Source organism: Electrophorus electricus, chromosome 3 (genome assembly GCF_041902795.1).
Source record: "Electrophorus electricus isolate QZ-2024a chromosome 3, ASM4190279v1, whole genome shotgun sequence".
In the NCBI taxonomy this organism is placed as follows: domain Eukaryota; kingdom Metazoa; phylum Chordata; class Actinopteri; order Gymnotiformes; family Gymnotidae; genus Electrophorus; species Electrophorus electricus.
This window is the reverse complement of record NC_137499.1, coordinates 1772323-1791193: the sequence shown is the minus strand read 5'-3', so window position 1 is coordinate 1791193 and position 18871 is coordinate 1772323. Positions and strand designations below refer to the sequence as shown.

Below are 18871 nucleotides of genomic sequence, written 5' to 3'. Positions count from 1 at the left end.
TTTTGCGCGGCGCCTGCCGGAGCCTCCCTCCCACAGTGTGAGCTGTGTAATTTAATAAAACCCCATTTAAGAGGGAATTTGATTAAAAAATTAAGCTGCAGTGATTCCCCCCCCCCCCCACCCCCGCAACCCCCCCCCCCCCCACCTTAGGATGGGATCCAATATTTCACATTATGAACATGTCGAGCAGAAATCATCACCGCAGGACAAATGATTACTTCCTATAGAAGCGCTACGATGCCCGAGTGTGTCACTGTGGAAGGGGGTTAGAGGGCGCCGCTGGGAACGAGGAATGGGATGTGCACCTTTTCTTTCATCTCGGATTTTCTGTGCCTTTTTTTTACTCCCTCTCTGCAACCCACCTCTGCCTTCCCATCCTTTTCCATACTCAAATTTCTTTTCATAATTCACCATTTTCTACTTCCCCCTCTACCAGCGAGCGACTGGGCGCAAATCAAACAAACGCAACGGAAGTCGCTTTTTTCGCCCCCACCCGTCTACCTATTTAGTGCGCATGACGACACCGGCCTGCAATTTCCTCGCAGAGGTGTGCGGGAGAGACGTGGCCCCGCCGCGGCCGCGGCGGGGCCCTCACCTTCGGGAAAGCAAGCGAGTCGCCTAATTGTTTACACACAGAATAATGACTCTTTGAAATCGTATTGCATGTCCCGTTATCCTGCCAGGTTGAGAATACCCGTGCAGAGTCCCACTGACACTGAAGATCTGCAAGCTGTCACTTCGCACCGTGCATGCAAGACAGACACACACACACACAAACACACACACACACACACACAGAGCGAAAGAAAGAGTGACTAACACAGAAACAAAAAAAGTAAAGCGAGATACAATATGTACAGTGCAGCTTAAAGCTTAAATGTCTTTTTTGGCATCACAGTTTTGCAGGAGAAACGTAATCCACACAATTAATGCCTGAAAATTATAGCCTGGATCCAGTGCCGGTTTTGACGCATAAGTTATTGATTTGGAAATGAAAACCTGTACTCTTCAAGGTTAAATCCAGTCCACCCTCATTACGGCTCTGTCCTTGAGAGGCCTGCATTAGGGGCCTCGGCACAGCGACGCTTTAATGAAGGTGAATTTAATGGGATTTAACGTAGCTAGGGGCAATGGAGCAGCAGAGATAGGGTTTTAACAAAGAGCTGGTGCAGGGGGGCGCGGCCCGGAGAGAAGCCATTCTCCACTCTTTATTTATTTCACCATTCAGGCAGACAGGATGAAAGCGTAACCATGTCTTAGTTGTAAGTGGGTCCCCCGAGTCAGAACTTCCAATCGGTGCTGGAGTCAAGCTGGAAAAAGAACCTTAGCTTTCCCACCCTGTCCAGCATACAGTCCAGTATAAAATGATATGATTTAAAGGAAGACTACGGATCATCCTACACACCTAACCGTTCTACCTGGGCAGAGAGTTAAGCAAAAGGCTCAGAACACACACTGGCCCAAGAGGAAACCCAGAATAACTGTTTATAAAAACAATACTCACACACACACACACACACACACACACACACACACACACACACACGCACACACAGGCAATCCTCTAATACAATCTAACACAAGTAGGCCCGTTGCTTTGTCTCAGTTTAGAAAGTGCACGAAGACAGAAGTCACCATCATGTTTGATTCCAAGAAAACACCCTCTTATTTTCTGATGCAGTAGCCACAGAACACCTTCGCTCTGTATGAAGCCAAACTCAATGACTTCCTGTTGTATACAACACCGGGGCTCTCAGACAACAGTGTGCACTGCTGCCTCGGGCTACCTGCCACAAATGGGAAAACAAAAAACAAAAAACAAAAAACAACACGAGAGAAAGAGGAGCAACGCTTGACGATGAGATGTCAGCTTCCAGCCTGGGCCCCATCATTAACTGTGAGTAGCTCGTACGAGAGATCCAGGCCACCATGGAACAGGAGTGACCGAGCGCTCAAGCACTGAGGCCCCGCCTCTTCCCCCAATCACTGAGGCCCCGCCTCTTTGCCAGTCGCGCCCCCTCAGTTTCTCCTGCACTTGATGTGAACAATGTGTGCTTTCTGCAAATAACATTAAACAGCCCACTCATACAGTAATGCCCCATAAATATGCCCAAGTCTTGAAGAGCAAAAGTAATTACTTTCATACCTTTTCCAAACTCACTGCACCCTCCGGAACCCACCGGTGCTCATCTTCGTTCTTTTGTGTGGTTTTTTTTTCTTTCCTTTCCTTTTCCCTGCCACAATCATCTTTCTCCGTGCGCGCGTGCTGTTGGGATCCCACAGAAGCATAACCAGAACACTAATCAGAAGTGGGAAAACAGAGCTCATGGCTGTGGCTTACCTGCGCAGGCTGCAGGGTGATCGCAGCGAACTGTCCGTCGCACGGCCGCGCTCTTCCCCCAAGCAGGAAAAGAAATAAATCACGGCTCATCTCCAGCTCGCTCCAGCCGTCTTACCCTGGCGGACGGTACCTGGGAGCTGGCCCTCAGCTCTGCCACCATCACACAGCTCATCCTTGTGCTGAATTATACCTCTCCGTATTTTAAATAGCAAAGCGCATTGTTGATGCATCGCTTCACGTGCGCTTTATGAACCTCGGAGGGATTTCACCGAGAGAGAAGGAAAAGCACGACACAAGCGAGAGGTCAAACTCGGGGTACGTAATTAAAGACATGCACCTCACGTAGCGGTGCGTGCGAGAGTGGCACAATTAATGCGGGGCCACACTCCGCCCACCCACTGATCTCCTGCCAACGCGCCATGTGCGGATGCAGAACCGCAGCTGAGGGCGGTGGGAAACGTAGGAGAAGTGAAGACATGCCTGCGACCATCACTCGGCCTGGGCAGGGGTCTGCACGACAGGGGAAACCCAACGGTCAAAGGTCAAGCAGCCACTCAGAACAGTCCAGGAATGACGAGCCCAAGAGAAGCAATTCACAACTGTTTGTAAACTGAAAAGCTTTTAAAAACTAAAGCAGCTCTCCGTTTTTATGGGTGCCGACTGAAATGGAGTATTACTGTAAACAAGCCAACCATGTAACGTTCCTCAGAGGGAGTGTAGCGTCAAATATGTAATTGCAAGCTCCTTTCTTAGATATGAACATCACCTACCACACTCAAATCTACAACTAAGTTTTAACCTTGTTTATCTCACAAGTGCATGTGAAGAAAGCACATCTTTTTAATTTAAGACAAAAAAAACCCATCAAAATAATGTGAGAAAGGATAACAACACGAGGCAAAGTAAAAAATGTGCAGCTTACGGAATTACTCAGAAGATGAGAAAAGGAGGGAAGAACATACGTTAAATAAAATGTTTATATATGATAACATGTTTTCCCCACAAAGCAGAACTTTTGAACTCCTTCCTCTCTCGCAGACCTGCAGAACAATGCAAGCTAAACCTGCCTTTTTTCCCTTTAAGGGAGTAGTCAACTTTAATTGCGGAAGGAATCGAGAAACCTTGTCAGATCTGGTAAATTTTTCATAATTACTAATTGACCGTGATCGCAATAAAAACTATCCGCATTGTTCGCACATCTGCGTTTTCCATTTAATCCTTGACTTTCATTGGCGCTGTCTGTAATCCCTCAAACATGACTAATGGGAAACATTAAGTACAAGTTTGGGAACAAGTGGTTCTAATTAAAAGCTACTTCACACAGGGCCTTTACTCGACGGAGTTTATCATTTCTTCAGACGAGTCCGCATATGTTTTTCCTTTTATTAGCAGTTATGGACATGCTCGGCCCGCACAAAAGGTGTTATACATTTTCCCCCCGAAACTTAAAAGGGGCTGTTGGGAGAGAAATGTGGTCCAGATTCCTGCATTCGGCTTTTAAGTGTTCGCAAGTGAGTAAACAGCGAAAGGAAGAAGAAGAAGAGTGAAGCGAGACCACCGAAGGAATTATGAGAGATCATCGGAGTTCAAATGCCGACACCCAGAACGAAGGACTTCCTGTGGGCATACAAAAACGGAGCGCTTATGCAGGTTGACTGGCATATAAAAGCAGCCTCAGAGGACCACAAAAAAAAATAAATAAATAAATAAAATAAAAACATGTTCTGCCACTTCCGGCAGAGGGGGAAATCCACTGGAACGTTCAAGGGAAGCGTTTGTGACCTTGCGCTGACAGCAGTCGGTTCCTCCCTCATTTAGTGAACTGAAGTTTATAAGAGTTAATGAACAGTACTGGCATACCAACTTCTAGCGAGAGTCTGTGACACCATGACCCTTCAACTTTAAAGGAAAGGTTACGTATTACATATGGGTGTAATCAAACATCCCGCGCTGGTCCCGCCCGGCGCGCTCCGCTCCAGAAGGTCGCGCAGCTCTCGGAGAGCACGCCGCCGAAACTTTGCAGGTTTTCTTTCTCTCTGTCCCCAGTGATGTAGTTAGAGACGACAAGCGCTTGCTGCGGTGGGAGCTGACGCACTGAGCAGATGGAGACTCAATAGAGACGTACTTTCTAGGCAGATATACAGTTTAATATGCTTCGCCTTTTACCGTTAATCTTGCTTCACATGCGCTGCAGTCGTCTTAACGAAACGCAGGTGTTTGAAGCAACAAGCGCCTCCGTCACAACCGTTTTTCTGTTCTTAATCAAAGGGATGACAGCACTACTAGATGGATGTGCAACAAATATTTGGTCTCTATAATTAGGATCAGATAAAATTACAATGCACCCTTTTCAAAATCCAGACTGAAATGCTTGTAGATAATTGAGTAATACTGTACGACTGCATTTACATTCATAATTCTCTCACAGCACAAATTAATGTTTTTATAGACATTTACTTTCAAAAATAGATCTGACATCTGTGATTTGCTAAAAATTCAAAGTCGCCTTATATAAATCTTTATGGTCTGTTGTAAAATCTCCAGCATTAAATCGGAGTCTAGCAAAACTTAAATCTCTAGAATGAGAACATACAGAAATCCATGTTTACGGTGCTGACTGGTTTGGTTTTTTTATAGTAAAATGTTAACATGTTCATTTTATCAAAGATTCTTAGCTATTTTTCAGGGCAAAGGACCAGTTGTGTTAATTAAAAAGACTGACATATTAAGGTAAATGTTACATTATTCACACAATTGTTTTAGATTATACATTTTCACTATATGAAATATACACAGATTTGGGTTTGCCTGCATAGAACACACCTGAGTAAACTCATTAATACGTCTGAATCAACTCGTTAACAGGCCCTTCCTTGTTGTGTCAGGGCGGGGAAAACACCACCCCTGTGCCATGCAGATATACAGGACCTGGACTGGGAAACACTCAACAAAGACTCACGATAGTAATTTATTCATTAACACAGTGGGAGAAGACTGTACACCTGAGAACATTTCTGCGGAACATGCCGTCTTCTGTCGCGTTCTTAAAGGCTCTGCATGCAGCCCTTATGTGCATCACACATTCTCCCTTGGACGGAGCTAAATGCAAGTGTTTCAGTGTTTGCATCTCCTCGTTAAATGAGCATGACACCAGTGGCTGGCGTTTTGTCCTGCATCTCGTTCCATTTGGATTAGACGCTGGTGGAGGCCGAACAGCCAATGCAGCTGCCTGCCAGTGGTTTCTCCCCACCTGAGAAACAAAACAAGCAAGTGAGAAAATGTCAATTTGTGAGAGAGACTGCATGCAGGCCATTGCGTAGGCACCTGGTGATGCTTATTTGTTTGTAAACACAATAGGCCTCCGCCACTGCCATCCTCGGCCGGACGAGCTGCCAGCGTACCCGGTCCATGTAGGGTCACATGGTACAAGCCATTGGTTCAAGCCAGCTTAGGGGCGGGGGGTTTCGAACCATCTCCCGTACTTGGCGGTGTCTGTGACAGGCTGCTCTCCTGGTGAGCTCGCTTCTGTGATGAATGGCTAGCTTTCTGTTCTTTATTGCCCCACTAAATCATACGCCTGCCATACTTCTATAACCAATCTTTGCTGCTTTCTTTTTCTCATTCCCCCTCCTCTTTTGGAATAAAACTACAAAGACTGTACTTTACATTTTTTCCCCCCCCTCTGCTGTTTTCTAATAGAGAACATTCAGGTCTCTGTGGAGTTTTTCCTTTTGTGCAGGCCTGGTGCTGTAATCAAACAACAGAATGTTCATCAGCGCAGGCAGATGCCCTCTGCACCAGCGTCTCAGCACCTCCTTCCCAAATGCAGAAAGAGCAGGTCTGCGTGCTGCAGGTTGAAGGCAGAACTTCAAAAGCCTTCTGCAGTCTGAGAGTCTCAGTCAGATGAGGAGGTACGTACAGGTTCTTCATCGCTCCCCACCCACCCCCCAAAAAAGTGTTAATGCCGCAACCTCTGAACTCTTTGATAATTTGCAGATTGACTAGGCTACATTGTAAGATGGGATGGTAGGTCATAGGAGCTTTGTCCTTGAATGCCATGAAGCTCTTCTGAGGCAGGTCTCCTATCCCTGTACCAACGCGCTCGTTCGGCTTCATCCATTAGGCCGCCACGCGCGTAATGATACACTACATTATTTCGGTTATTGCTTTTCATGAAAGCGCATTTTGGGAGGACTACGCAAAGTGTACCGTGTGGATGTAACACTGCGGATGGTACAGTACTTTCACCCTTCATATCCCTTCCATGTAATGACACTCTCTCGCACCTTATTACCTGTAAGTGTAGCGAGGCTCATTGCAGGTGAACACGCAGTGCCTGTTCTTCTCCCTCTCCTGTGATTCGCTTAAGCGTAGACACCCCCACCCCATCTGCTGTAGAACTAGCCGTCTCCCCCGCCGCACCTTTGCTTGGTTTGGGGGCAGAAATCAAAATAAGAAAATGAGATCATGGCGGCATTTGAGCGATATTAAGGAACCGAGAGGTGAACATCAAATCTAGAGATCAAAGACAATTCCAGCAACAGGAGGATAATGCAGGCTTACCTTTATGGGGGGGTAGAATAAATTTAGACCACACATCGCTTTGTTTATGTCTCCCCTGGGCATGAAAAGCACTCTCCGCTGTGAAGCTGTGTGCAAACCCTTAACGTGAGCAGGCAGGCCCTGAACATTAGAGTCACTGAGCCGTCCAAGCAAAAGGTTCGGTTAATATCACACAATCATTAAAGACCAAGAAATTAGAAACACACCGTCTCCGCTTACTAAGACGTGGTAGTGACGTTACTCATTTACATGAGGTTAAAAGCCCTACATGCATTACAGGCAGAAGTCTGGAGTGCTGGCCAGTACCCAAATTCAGTTCTGCTGGACACTGCACACTGGTCTATCCAAACAACAGGAGCCCTGGCTCTGAAAATACCCCATCTACTGACCATCAATCAGCCCACGGCCCATGCGTGCACAACTGCCTGCAGTACACCTGCAGTGAATAAATTCAGCCTCACTGACAGACAGACTTTCACCTCACTGAGGGCTGTTCTCACCCACTCAGCTGTGAACCAGGTGTTTCAGTCATTCGAGCCCAATCACCACAGGATCAGAATACCAAAGGACCAACTCGGGGTGCTGACTTCACAAACTTTTGTGTCTATCGGTTTCATGTGTTTTATAGTGTACTCAGAAGGAAAGGTACACAGATGTCTTCTGAAGTGTTGCACTGAAGAAGATCCGTCAAAGCAGAAGAGGAGCATTAGCGTATATACTGTACTCTGCCTCCCCCTGGTGGTCTCATACATGAACAACAGTTGGACACTTGGCAGCTGTGTATAGCATATTAGAATAAAATAACATTTTTATTCATTATTCAAATTTAAACAACACACAAAAAACATTCTGTCCTTCCTCTCTGTTTACGTGTGTGTGTGTATATATATATATATATATATATATATATATATATATATATATATATATATATATATATATATATATAAAATTTGGGATTTTTTTCCACTAACAATGATTTAATAACAGTATACATTTTATATGTGTGTGTGTATATATTTATATTACATATAGATTAGATTTTGAATGTAATGGCCAGGGCCAGGCATAATGTGCTGGGAGACTGTGACTCTGGCACCCTGTTCGGACCCATGCTGACGGACAGGTTTTTATGAGCCATCAATCAGCAAGACCAGTGCAGCGTTGCAGGCACCCGCCGGGGGAGGTCTGACCCACGGCCGGCAGGCACACTCCGGGGAGGCCGTGACGCTCACCCGGGCAAGCCCATTACAGCAAAGCATGATGGATGCTGACCCCAAAAAATACTCGTATGTGGGCTGACATATAATTTGTACAGATCATATAGTCACTTTCACCATCTTATCTTTCTATTCTCATTCCCTATTATAATTTTCTCTTATATATGGTAATTGACCCACACAGCATGCAGTATTAAAAAGTATGCTGTTACAGTGTTAAATATATACACTAATGTCACATTAGTAATGTAGCACTAATGTGTTTGGTGGTGCAGTAAGAATAAATCAGTGTTTGCCTCACTCACACCCACTCGTAAGCATCTGTGAATGTTCTACGTGGTGAACAGAGAGCTTATATTGGAAAAACCACGTCTGTCCTTCTTTGACCAAGACAAATTTATATGTTGGTGAATTTATAGCCCTACAAAAATCAGGGAGAAGATTAAGAAACCTCTTTTCAATTGCGGGACTCCTCCGACTGCTGATCTGAGCAAACATTACCCAGTTAACTACAGGTGGAGGTCTTTACAAAGCACAGAGGTTTATGAAACATTCTCTAAATATTCTCGAGACAAAACTTGAGCATGCTTTTGCAAAACCTGATTTCGTGAATAAAGTATCTATGTACGCGAAATAGGCAAACGTGCAGAAACCCGTGATAGCACATACAACACCAAAGTTTATCAGTCGTCCCATCTCTTACGTTTTGTAGTACATCATGCAAAAGTCCGTTATCATTTTGTCTCTAATCAATACTGCATGATAAACACTCCAGGGCAAAGGTGAACAGAATGGCCCTGCCGTCACATGTAAAGACAAAAAACAAATAAAACACCGATGGGACGGCCCTGGGTAACACTGCCTCCAGTGCCTGAAATTAAAACTGCACTATTGCAAATGTTAAAAAAAAACTTTATGGCCTACAATACCAGCAACGAAATCGTCAGATCCTGTACTGGAAGAGGGCAAATATAAGTTTGATTCCTAAAGGTACTGTCTGTTATGGTGTACAGCACAGTTGTTCAACAGGACGACACAAGAGCTGTTTTCTATTGCTAAGTCATGTATATTTGCTAGTACCCTCCCCTTTACGATCCACTCTACGCTGATAAGAGCGTAGCAAACATTCTGACGAAGTGGAAAATCTCAGCAGTCGAATGAGACCTGGCTGGCCCCCGGTCCGATCCCTGGATCCGCGATTCACAGCACACTCTCATCAAAAAAAGGCAAAAAGGAAACCTCACAACACCCATGTTGAAATCCTGTCCCTCACCGTGTGACTGAAGACCAGAGCAGAGTAACGGACCCTGATCAGCCTGAGGTGCTCGAACAGCGATCCTCGAGTTTGGTTCAATGGCTGCCGAGTGAGCGGGATTTGTGGGGCTTGAGGTAGACGCCTACAGCTGGATCCAGCATCGGCGCTGGACAAAGCAGAGCGCTGGACCACACTGGCCACTGGGATTACGGTACCATGAAGATCTCTGAAGGCATCCTGGACGCAAGCATGACTGATTACACAGTGAATCTGGACCCCTGCTACACCATGCTGGAGTTTGACAGGGTCCTGCCAGCAGACACAGGTATGTGCCGAGCCCCTGACTACGAGCAAGTCGCTTGTGTCTCAGTGTGGGTCAAAGTTCATAGAGATTACAGACATGTGTGTTCAGCCATTTGCAGACACCATCATTACGAACCTCCGCAAGTCCTTTGGTGTTGCATTTCAGCAGATACATCTGCTAATCTCTCAGGGGCTCTCTGAGCGAGAGTGATATTGCACATGAGTTCAGTCCCGCATGGCTACATCTAGACATGTGGTGCAAGTTTGTGTTTTAAAGGAATCCTGTCTGCACTGTGTCTAATAGCCCACCAATAGGGAATTGTGAGTCTTTGAGATTCTGGCCAAGTGAGGCATGTGTTTAACCGGTTTCAAATTCAAGATCTTACTTGGCAAAAAAAAAAAAAAATTAAATCATCTTCGCGATGACGCAAACTCCCAGTGTCACTCTACGTTCCGACCTATTTGTCGATTTCTGGAAGCCTTTTAAAGGCCAAAGAAATCTCCAGCTCCTCCCCCGCCTCCATACTTTCCCCAATAATTTCATTTTCTACAGTCATCAGGATTGTGTTCTGCTGATTCAGGAGCTCTCTGGCATTTTGGGAGACATGTCCACTGTCAGCCCTTTTAAAGCAGTGCGAGGCGGGTGGCAGATGCATTGCAGTCTCTTAATTCAATACAACTGCCCCCTGAACCCGAAACGCATTCAGCGCACAGAAGCGTCATCCCGGCACTTTAATGTCCAAACTCTAAGTGCGTAATTTACATACATTACCGCGCAGAGTCGTTGTTCCCACCGTCCGTGGCCTGTATCAAGAGTGGATTTGACGGTCACTGCTTTAGCAACGTAAAGCAATGCTGAAGCGAAGTGCAATTTAATACAACATATAAGGCGTCTGGATTAAAACGGGGCTGGCAGTGCAGAATTAGCCAGAAAATAGATGTGGACTGCGCGTTTTTCCCACTGACCTGTAACTGGTTTGATTAAATTGGGAGTTTCTTCTTTCTCCAAGTAATAAGTCGCGGCGCCCGAGAGGCCTCGCGCGCCAAGCTGCTGACGTCTGTACCAATAGCGCCCTGGCATCGTAACCGCGCGCGCCACTCGTGCACGCAATAGATCTCCGTTTAACAAAGTCGCGTGAGTTCGTACAAGGTTATGTTACTCACGAGAGGAGGACGCAGGTTCATTAATCTGCCCCGCTGATTATAGTCGCGAGTCATTATTCGCTCCGTGGTAGCGCTCATCTACCGCTATGCAGAGCTCACGGGCGCTCAGTTCGACGAGCGGGTTTCTCGCGCCCCTCCCGCAGACGAGGCCTCTTACGGGTGTTTGCAGCGTGCACTCCATCACTCTGAACCTTGTTTTGGTGAAACCCCAATCACAGAAGCCCTGATGCGCGAGACCTCACCTGTGGTCACACCTGAGCTTCAGCAGCGCGGGCCGCTGTGCTCCATCTGCGCAGACAAGGCCACGGGGAAACACTACGGTGCATCCAGCTGCGACGGCTGCAAAGGCTTCTTCCGGAGGAGTGTGCGCAAGAACCATGCCTACACGTGCAGGTGAGCTGCATAATGTGTTGCACTCACAGTGTTGATTCTCGGAAATGGATGCAGGCCATAGCCGCATGAGGCTGGGTCAAGTTTAAACAGGACACCGTGGCTGCAATGTTCCTACAGCCCGCGTCACAAATGCTGTGGAAGGCGAGGGTGGTGTCAAATAAACAATCCAAAAGCCCATTAGGATTTGTCCAGGCACGTGGACAATAGTGAGCGCGAGACAGAGGAATTGATTTCCCAGTTCACGCGCGGGCAGGCCTAAGCGAATATGTCACCTTGCAGCTGTGTCGTGCTCGCATGGAGTGTCTCTGACTCAGCTCTGTCTCCCGCGTGTAGGTTCAGCCGGCAGTGCGTGGTGGACAGAGACAAGCGGAACCAGTGTCGGTACTGCAGACTGCGCAAGTGTTTCCGAGCTGGCATGAGGAAGGAAGGTGAGCGCGGGCTTGACGAGTGTTTAGGACGCGCGGGGTTATTCTGACATCTCTATCTATCGATCTATAAATATAAATTTAATTTCTAGTGTTTGGTAGGACAGAGCATCTGAAACACCTGGTTTATCCACATTCAAGAGAATATCAGATTTCACACATTTCCAATATTTAGAATATGTTCATTTTTTTTTTAAATCTCCACACCTTCCAATAAAAAGATACGACTTGAAATTCTAAAATGGCTACCTAAAAACATTTGGGGGGGGGGGGGGGGATATTTTTTGAGAAATGTTGTAGCTGTTTATCCCTGGTTTAAAAATAAATTGAGGCAGGATTGACATGAAATGACATAGGTAGGGCCGACATGGAATTACATAGTAGATTGAAAATCATTATTGCATGTGTATCTGGGAAACGCGTCCAGTTCCGTTCCAGGATGCCCATTCTCCATTATCCTCTTCCCAAAAATGCCAAAGGAATTCAGCCTGTTACTCTGACTGGTTTCAAATCAGAATATTTGCCCAGGTTATATAATGTAGCTGGTCACAAATGAAGAGCCAGAATAGTTGGGATTAGGTTAAGGAAAGAGGGGTGTTGTGAAGGAGGACACACAGAAGAGAGAAGGTACCCACCGTTACCATATCTCTCCTCAGCCAGCCACGGAGCGAGCGCCTCCGTGTAAGCCGGGTCTTATCAGCCGCCGGCTTGTACGCAGACTCAAGTGTAGGAAGAGAACAGGAGGAGAAGGAGTGCTGTGAATGGTCTTTTTCATATCAATAATTAACATGCCCAAGTATGGCCAAATATTTACTGAGGTTTACTTGAGGGGAACACGCGCATCACACTTCTCGCTGTGGGAGAAGCTTGTGAAAGCCGGTCCTGGTTCTCTGTGGGTTTGGGAGCTGGGAGCTTAATGGATGGTGGCATAGCCTATATAACCACATATGCTGGCTTCCCGTGGTTGTGAATAAGGCAGTTTTAGGGTTTAGAATGTGACTGCAGTCACAGGTGGTCCAGCAGAATGCAAGTTTCCACCTCAGAATGAATTCACGCACTGTAGAGTAATGATCACATGACCCACTCTGCTGATCACTATCTGACACACCTTATGTTGCTCTCCAACGTCGTCACATCACTGCAGGTCTAAATAAAATATTCGGCCCAATATCAGGATCCAAATAAGACGTCGTTGTTTTCAAGGAACTCCTACAGCAGATTTTCATGCATAGACATGGATGGAGACTACAGGAATCATTACCGTTAGTTATATCTTTAGTCACTCTTTGGCAGGATGGCGGCGCAAACATTACGCTCCTCCCACAGTCTACAGCCTGTATGTGGTGTGTTACTGCGGCAAGTCAGTAGAGTGCGGAAAAAGTACTCATGACACCCCAAATTGCCATTGCTGCCTTTCTGAAGAGGACCCTCCCCCTCCCTGTCTCTGGATAGTGAGAGGACTGTTCTAAGTATTCTTTAGAAAGGTGCTTTCTGTCTGACTTTGTAGAGGCTGAATAGAAAGAAGCTGAACTCATTCATTCAGCTGGTACTAAAACAGAGCCACAGATCTCCATTAGACCAAAGTGTTTACATGCTCCTAAATCGTGCCCTGCCCCTAACCAGGATCACAGCGCCCCCTGCAGGTTCAAGACATCGTCAATAAAACCTGTAAGCACTGATAAGTGAAGTAAGCCAGGAGGGTTCATTTGTATGTCGAGTTTCACACACAAAGGTAATTCAGGGTGCCTTCCAAGAACAGGAGGGACGTAATCCATCTTTTCTCTCCTCGTCATTTTATATGTTGTAAAGGTGGAATGTAAACAAGCCGGCTGTTGACGTTAGCTGATCTGAGCTTTTAAAAGCTATGCTGTCTTGGCCGGTGGATGTGGAATGTTTGGGCCGCCGTGTCCTCATGGCTGCTGTGTATCTGTTCGCCTCAGCTGTGCAGAACGAGAGGGACAGAATCAGCTGCCGCAGAGAAGGGCATGGAGTCGGGACCCTCACCGTCGACGTCCTGCTGAAAGCGGAGACCAGCGTACATCAGGTAAGCCTTTTGGAGTGGAGAACCAGGAAACACGATCACTAATCAGGCTTGCACTCTCCTTTTAATAAAATGCCAGAAAAGTCATTGAAGTCAGTTTGGAAGAGACTTGAATATGCTTTAAGATTGAAGAGAAGCCATTAGGGCAATCCTTGGAGACAACAGGATCCGTACTATGCCTTTGGATACGATGGGAACGGTGGGATTGCCTGAGGACTCAGTTTGATCACAGCATGTTTAATTGAAGTGCATGAGCTTGGAACTAGTGCCAGAATTCAGAGGGTTTTTCCGCCCAAAGTGTAATAATAACCAGGCATCCACATGACAAGCCAACAGTGCACACGCAGAGCTAATTGGATGATTGACTAATGAGGCAAAAAAAGAACCTGGGCTGTTTTCCATTGGGCTGTAGTCCACACGTGTGCCTTGATCCAAACCTAAGAGAGATCTAACAGCGATCCGTCTGAGGTCTACAAAACCATGAGGTCTACCACCCATATCTTCTAATATACCCATGAATCCTTCCCATCTCACATCAAACAACATGGATCATATTCCTAAATGCATTCCTAAAACCAGCTGCCCGTCTCAGTACAGGACGCGGTGATGTCCGTCTCGCTGTCTCTGGGTTGTGTCCACAGTGCTCCGCGGCGACTCCCCCAGTGTGTGACATCAGCACCAAGAAGACAGCCCGCGCAGCCGATGTGTGCGAGTCCATGAAGCAGCAGCTCCTCCTGCTGGTGGAGTGGGCGAAGCACATTCCCGAATTCTGCGAACTGCCTGTAGATGACCGGGTAGGACTTGGCAACGTCTGTTTGCTTCTCCGCACGTCGTTTAGCTTCACTGTAATCAGTCTGGTTTGTACTGGCTACGCTGACTCTCCAGATGACAGGTGTGTGTGTGTGTGTGTGTGTGTGTGTGTGTGTGTGTGTGTGTGTGTGTGTGTGTTTGCGTGCACTTGTGCAGGTGGCCCTCCTGCGAGCTCACTCAGCCGAGCACCTCGTTTTAGGAGTGACCCGTCGTTCGCTGCCCTTCGATGACATCATCTTGCTCGGTGAGCACGGTTTCCCGCCTAGCCCGCACGTGTCGCTTCGCGCGAACAGGGATCAGAGCTGCGGTTTCTCCTCACAGGAAATGACTTCATCATCCCCGTGAGCGGCCCGGAGCAGGAGATGTCCAAGGTGGCCGCGCGTGTGCTGGATGAGCTGGTCAGGCCCCTGAGAGCGCTGGACGTCACGGACGCGGAGTTCGTCTGTCTCAAGGCCATCGTCTTCTTCGCCCCAGGTCAGTCTGGAGTCACTGCCTACACCCGTTACCTCATCTTGGTCTGTTTTTCCTGAAATCTCTGTCCGTGGCGCAGTCACACTGGTCCAGATGCCCTGGTTTCATGGCGTTCTGTGGAAAACTGCTAATATCTGGGAAGGCACTGGCGAGGATTCCTGAGCTCTGGGTTTTATGTCCTCTTGGCCGCAGGGTCTGATTATAAAACCAGAGCCAGCTAGACGTGCGAGCGAGGCCAAACTGGCCGAGGACTGTCGGGTTCTGTCCGAGAGAACTGCTTACACAAACACACACGCTGCCCGTCCTGGGCCTCGGCCTTTCAGTACACAGACTCCCTCGCGGTCAGTGGACGGCCAGCGCTGGCACTTCTGTTGCCGCCTCAGCGCCATCCGGCACACCTGCCCCGCACACTGGCTCCGCTCTTTGTGTGGGTGCAGTTGTTTGTTTTATTTATTTTTAACATCTTGGGGTCTCGTGCAGACTGCCCGGGGCTGGAATGCTCTCCGTTGGTGCGCAGGCTGCGCTTCCAGGCTCAGGTGCTGCTGGACGAGGCGGCCTCCGAGCAGAGGGGGCGCTTCGGGGAGCTGCTCCTGTTGCTGCCCCCGCTGCAGAGCGTCGCCTGGCACATGGTGGAGCAGCTGCAGCTGGCACGGCTCCTGGGGGAGGCCAACGTGGACAGCCTGCTGCAGGAGATGCTACTGGGAGAAGGAGCGGCGGGCAGAACTGATCCGCAGTCAGCCGCAGGTACTGCGGTCAGCGGCGCTCGGTGCGCGTTGAGCATCCGCCACTCATCCACAGTCAGCGTGGACTAGAGGTTATGATGGCGGGCTGTAGCTACAGTAACCATTTTAGAGTCACTACGTGACAGCCCTGAAAAGCCCCCAAAACACGGGAAGAGAAATTTGGGAACATTTTGCATTCCAGAAATTTGTAGCTGGAGCACTGGATGGAAGGAAACGTGCTAAATTCAGAACCAGTTGTTGCGTATAGAGCAGTGTGATTCAAATTGTTTGCTGTGTTGGTGCAGTTGTGTTAAATTTGAATAATAACTCATGTAAAAGTTAGAAGTTGATATGGTCATATGTGGTCTACGATAAATGACTAATAATGTTACATAAAAATGCAGCAAAAAGTGCTTTGTAGTATAAAAATGAAAAGCAATTCTTTCCACAAGCACCCTTATGAAAGAACATACAAAACAAAATCAATTAATTACTTGATTGATTAATTAATTAATTGGTATAAGACATTTTAATAGTAAAGGGGTGGAGGGTCTAGAGGCAAATAAATCCAGTGGCCTCGGCAGGTTCTTATGCTTGCACTCTTGGAACGTTCGGACAGCCGATGATGATGATGATCTTAAAACTCTGGCATTCAGAGCTTTTAAAAAAAACAATTTGAGGAGGATCTGAGGAGACTATACTGTAGTATGAGGAGAAAATACTGAAGAATATACTGTAGTATGAGGAGAAAATACTGAAGAATATACTGTAGTATGTTGGGAAGAAGCTGAACAAGAGAGATGACCTTGAGCTTGGCCTTTGTCCCCTCGGCCACACCTCAGGGCTCAGCGCAGAAGTCGTGACCTTTGATCTGCCTGTAGGGCCCCACCAGAGGACTCATCCAGACCACACAGCACTGCCCAACTTCACATCTGTTATACTCCCTGTACCGGCATGTGAGTAGACAACATAAACAACACATCATATGGAAATTTAAATGCATTAAGAAAAGGATGTTTACTGGCTATTTAGACCATTTTGATTGACACTGGTAGGATTACTAGAAGACACGCACGCACACACAAACTCTGCAGGGCAGGATACTGATGTCTGTCTCCCATCATTAATGTTTGTAGCATTACAAGCAATATTATTTCTGTCTCTTTATTTTGCTGAGTGTCAACTCGAGGTTTTCAGTGACGCCTGTGTGTGTGTGTGGCTGGTGTCAGCCTTATTTACCCATTGCCAAACTCCTTCAACTCTCTCTCTCCACAGCCGCCCATCTGGCCAGCACGCGCCTGCTGCCATCCCAGGCTGGAATTCCGCTGTGCCCTCCTCGCCAGGCAGTGGGCGTGCCAGGGGAGATGGCCAGCTGCCTCTCTGTGCGTCCCCTTCACCCATGCCTCTGAGCAGGAGCACGCATGCTCATAGCACGCACACACAGACTTTGAAGAGCTGTCCCCTCCTCAAGGCCTGGACACATTCTCAAGTTTATCACAAAGAGGTGCACACACAATTACCAGTCAGATGAAGACCGAAAGTATCAGACGTGATTTGTAGACTTGTAGCTGACCCCAGCAGTGCACTTTAGTCCTTAATGACTAGAAGACAATTAATTATTTTTTTTGGACGGACATGAAAACGACCACACTCAGATATGCCTACCAGGAAGGGTGTGAGATGTGTGAAATAAATGACAACAATAAAATATAACTTGGTGAAATATTAACCAGTGATAAAGACTCTGAAGGTATTCTGTGAAATCACAAGTAAGGGAGGGGACTGTTTATGACGGCAGCAGGAAGGATGTGACTGGAATAACGGGGCCGAGTTTTCTCACACACCATTTTTATTAGCAATGATAAAGGCAAGAGAATATCAGCGAGTAATTCCCTGATCATCTGTTAAGTGGTACTGATGGTGCATAGAGAGCGCCAACTTATCACCAGCGTTTTGTCCTGTTTTTATAGAGAACACTGGACATTTATTCATTTTAAGTGTCATTCAGGGGACAGTTTCTAAAGTGCAAAACGTGTGTGTGTGTGTGTGTGTGTGTGTGGCAGGCAGCCTGCCAATATAACTTGAGCACTTAAACTGAGTTTTTCATTTGATGAAAACATGCTCTAACATTGGTGTGATTTTGGAGTTGACTAAACAACTAATGTACCAGATTCCTTAAAGCCATAAAAATTCTACTTTCAGTATAAATGCAAGCAGTCTGTACCAGGACAACAGTGCAAGCTTGTTGCAGGGCCTGACCAGACACTGGACACTTTGTTGAGTTTTATTCTCGTGTCCCAGTGGCACTAACCAGAATGCAGTATTTCAGATGGAGAAACAGGACACATTTTCACAGCCTACCTGCAGAGGGTGCCATATACTTACTGGTAAAGATCCTTTGAAATATTGAGCTCTACAAGTACCATGTGTACAGATGAACAGATCAGTTAACAGACACTTTTGTAGGTTGAATATCATATAAGCAGGTTTTTATATGTAATAGTTCCATGTCTGGATGGAGCCCAATTTGGGGGTGGCGGTTCCACCACTGAGTTATAATACAGAACAGTGGCTGGCAGGCATTTCCCTGGAGACTGCACATCTTCCTACAGGGCTGTGTGACGCAGGTCGCTCAAGTTTAATGTGCGTGAAGAGCCTGACCAGTGGGGGGGTCAAAGCTCCAGCAGTCTGACTCATTAGGACTCTGGTGAGTTCAGGGGGTGGGTTTTACTTTCATGAAAGACCTATACCATGACTTCCCCCTTGTGTTTATTTTCAAACCTAAAATGCAAAATCAGTAGAGGAGAAGAGTAAGAAATATTTAGCTCTTGGCAACAGTTGCCACAACAGAACCACACTGGAAATGGTAAGGCTGTTAATACCTGTGGCGGGTGCATGCTGTCACTCACTCACACACACTTGTTAAGCTACAGTTTAACCACTGATGAGTAATACCTCCCCAGTCTACAAGCTGACGGTGCTCAATTGAGTCCAGATTCTCTCCCCAGCTGCAGTGAGTGATGTCTCCTGTCCCTTGGCTTGATCAGACAGAAACCATGGCATTTATGAAGGTTTATGTACACCATGGAAGTGCTAACTTCCATGCATGTGATAAGACATGCATTGTGTGTGGTGTCTCTACTGTAATACTGTATGATTTAGT

The 18871-nt window shown here is 46.9% G+C and overlaps 1 protein-coding gene and 1 long non-coding RNA gene across 6 annotated transcripts; one reads left to right on the top strand and one right to left on the bottom strand.

Annotated features, from left to right (window-relative positions):
* Positions 1–4764: 4764 nt before the first annotated feature.
* LOC145655705 (uncharacterized) lies at positions 4765–9529 on the bottom strand. Of its 3 annotated transcripts, none has more exons than XR_014121688.1 (4): positions 9398–9516; positions 6905–7040; positions 6636–6768; positions 4765–5591 (listed from the first exon to the last, which is right to left on the bottom strand). It is a non-coding gene; the product is annotated as an uncharacterized LOC145655705 (long non-coding RNA). The 3 variants fall into 3 exon arrangements; XR_014121693.1 differs by having other exon boundaries at positions 6636–6763; XR_014121694.1 differs by having other exon boundaries at positions 4766–5591; positions 6636–6763; positions 6905–6990; positions 9398–9529.
* On the top strand, positions 9203–17777 carry hnf4b (hepatic nuclear factor 4, beta). Of its 3 annotated transcripts, none has more exons than XM_081709181.1 (10): positions 9204–9704; positions 11065–11239; positions 11573–11667; positions 13605–13708; positions 14347–14499; positions 14672–14759; positions 14837–14989; positions 15467–15730; positions 16590–16664; positions 16984–17777. In XM_081709181.1, the coding sequence occupies exons 1-10, from the start codon at positions 9596–9598 to the stop codon at positions 17115–17117; spliced, it is 1350 nt and encodes a 449-aa protein (XP_081565307.1). In that variant the 5' UTR covers positions 9204–9595; the 3' UTR covers positions 17118–17777. The 3 variants fall into 3 exon arrangements, with proteins under 3 accessions (XP_081565313.1, XP_081565307.1, XP_026863250.1); XM_027007449.3 differs by having other exon boundaries at positions 9217–9704; positions 16551–16664; XM_081709187.1 differs by lacking the exon at positions 15467–15730 and having other exon boundaries at positions 9203–9704; positions 16551–16664.
* Positions 17778–18871: the final 1094 nt, after the last annotated feature.

Bases quoted from the DNA above. Each gene is read 5' to 3' on its own strand.
- hnf4b (XM_027007449.3), top strand. From the start codon at position 9,596: ATGAAGATCTCTGAAGGCATCCTGGACGCAAGCATGACTGATTACACA. The intron at 11,240-11,572 runs GTGAGCTGCATA...TCCCGCGTGTAG, and splicing joins AACCATGCCTACACGTGCAG to GTTCAGCCGGCAGTGCGTGG. The intron at 15,731-16,550 runs GTACTGCGGTCA...GCCACACCTCAG, and splicing joins TGATCCGCAGTCAGCCGCAG to GGCTCAGCGCAGAAGTCGTG.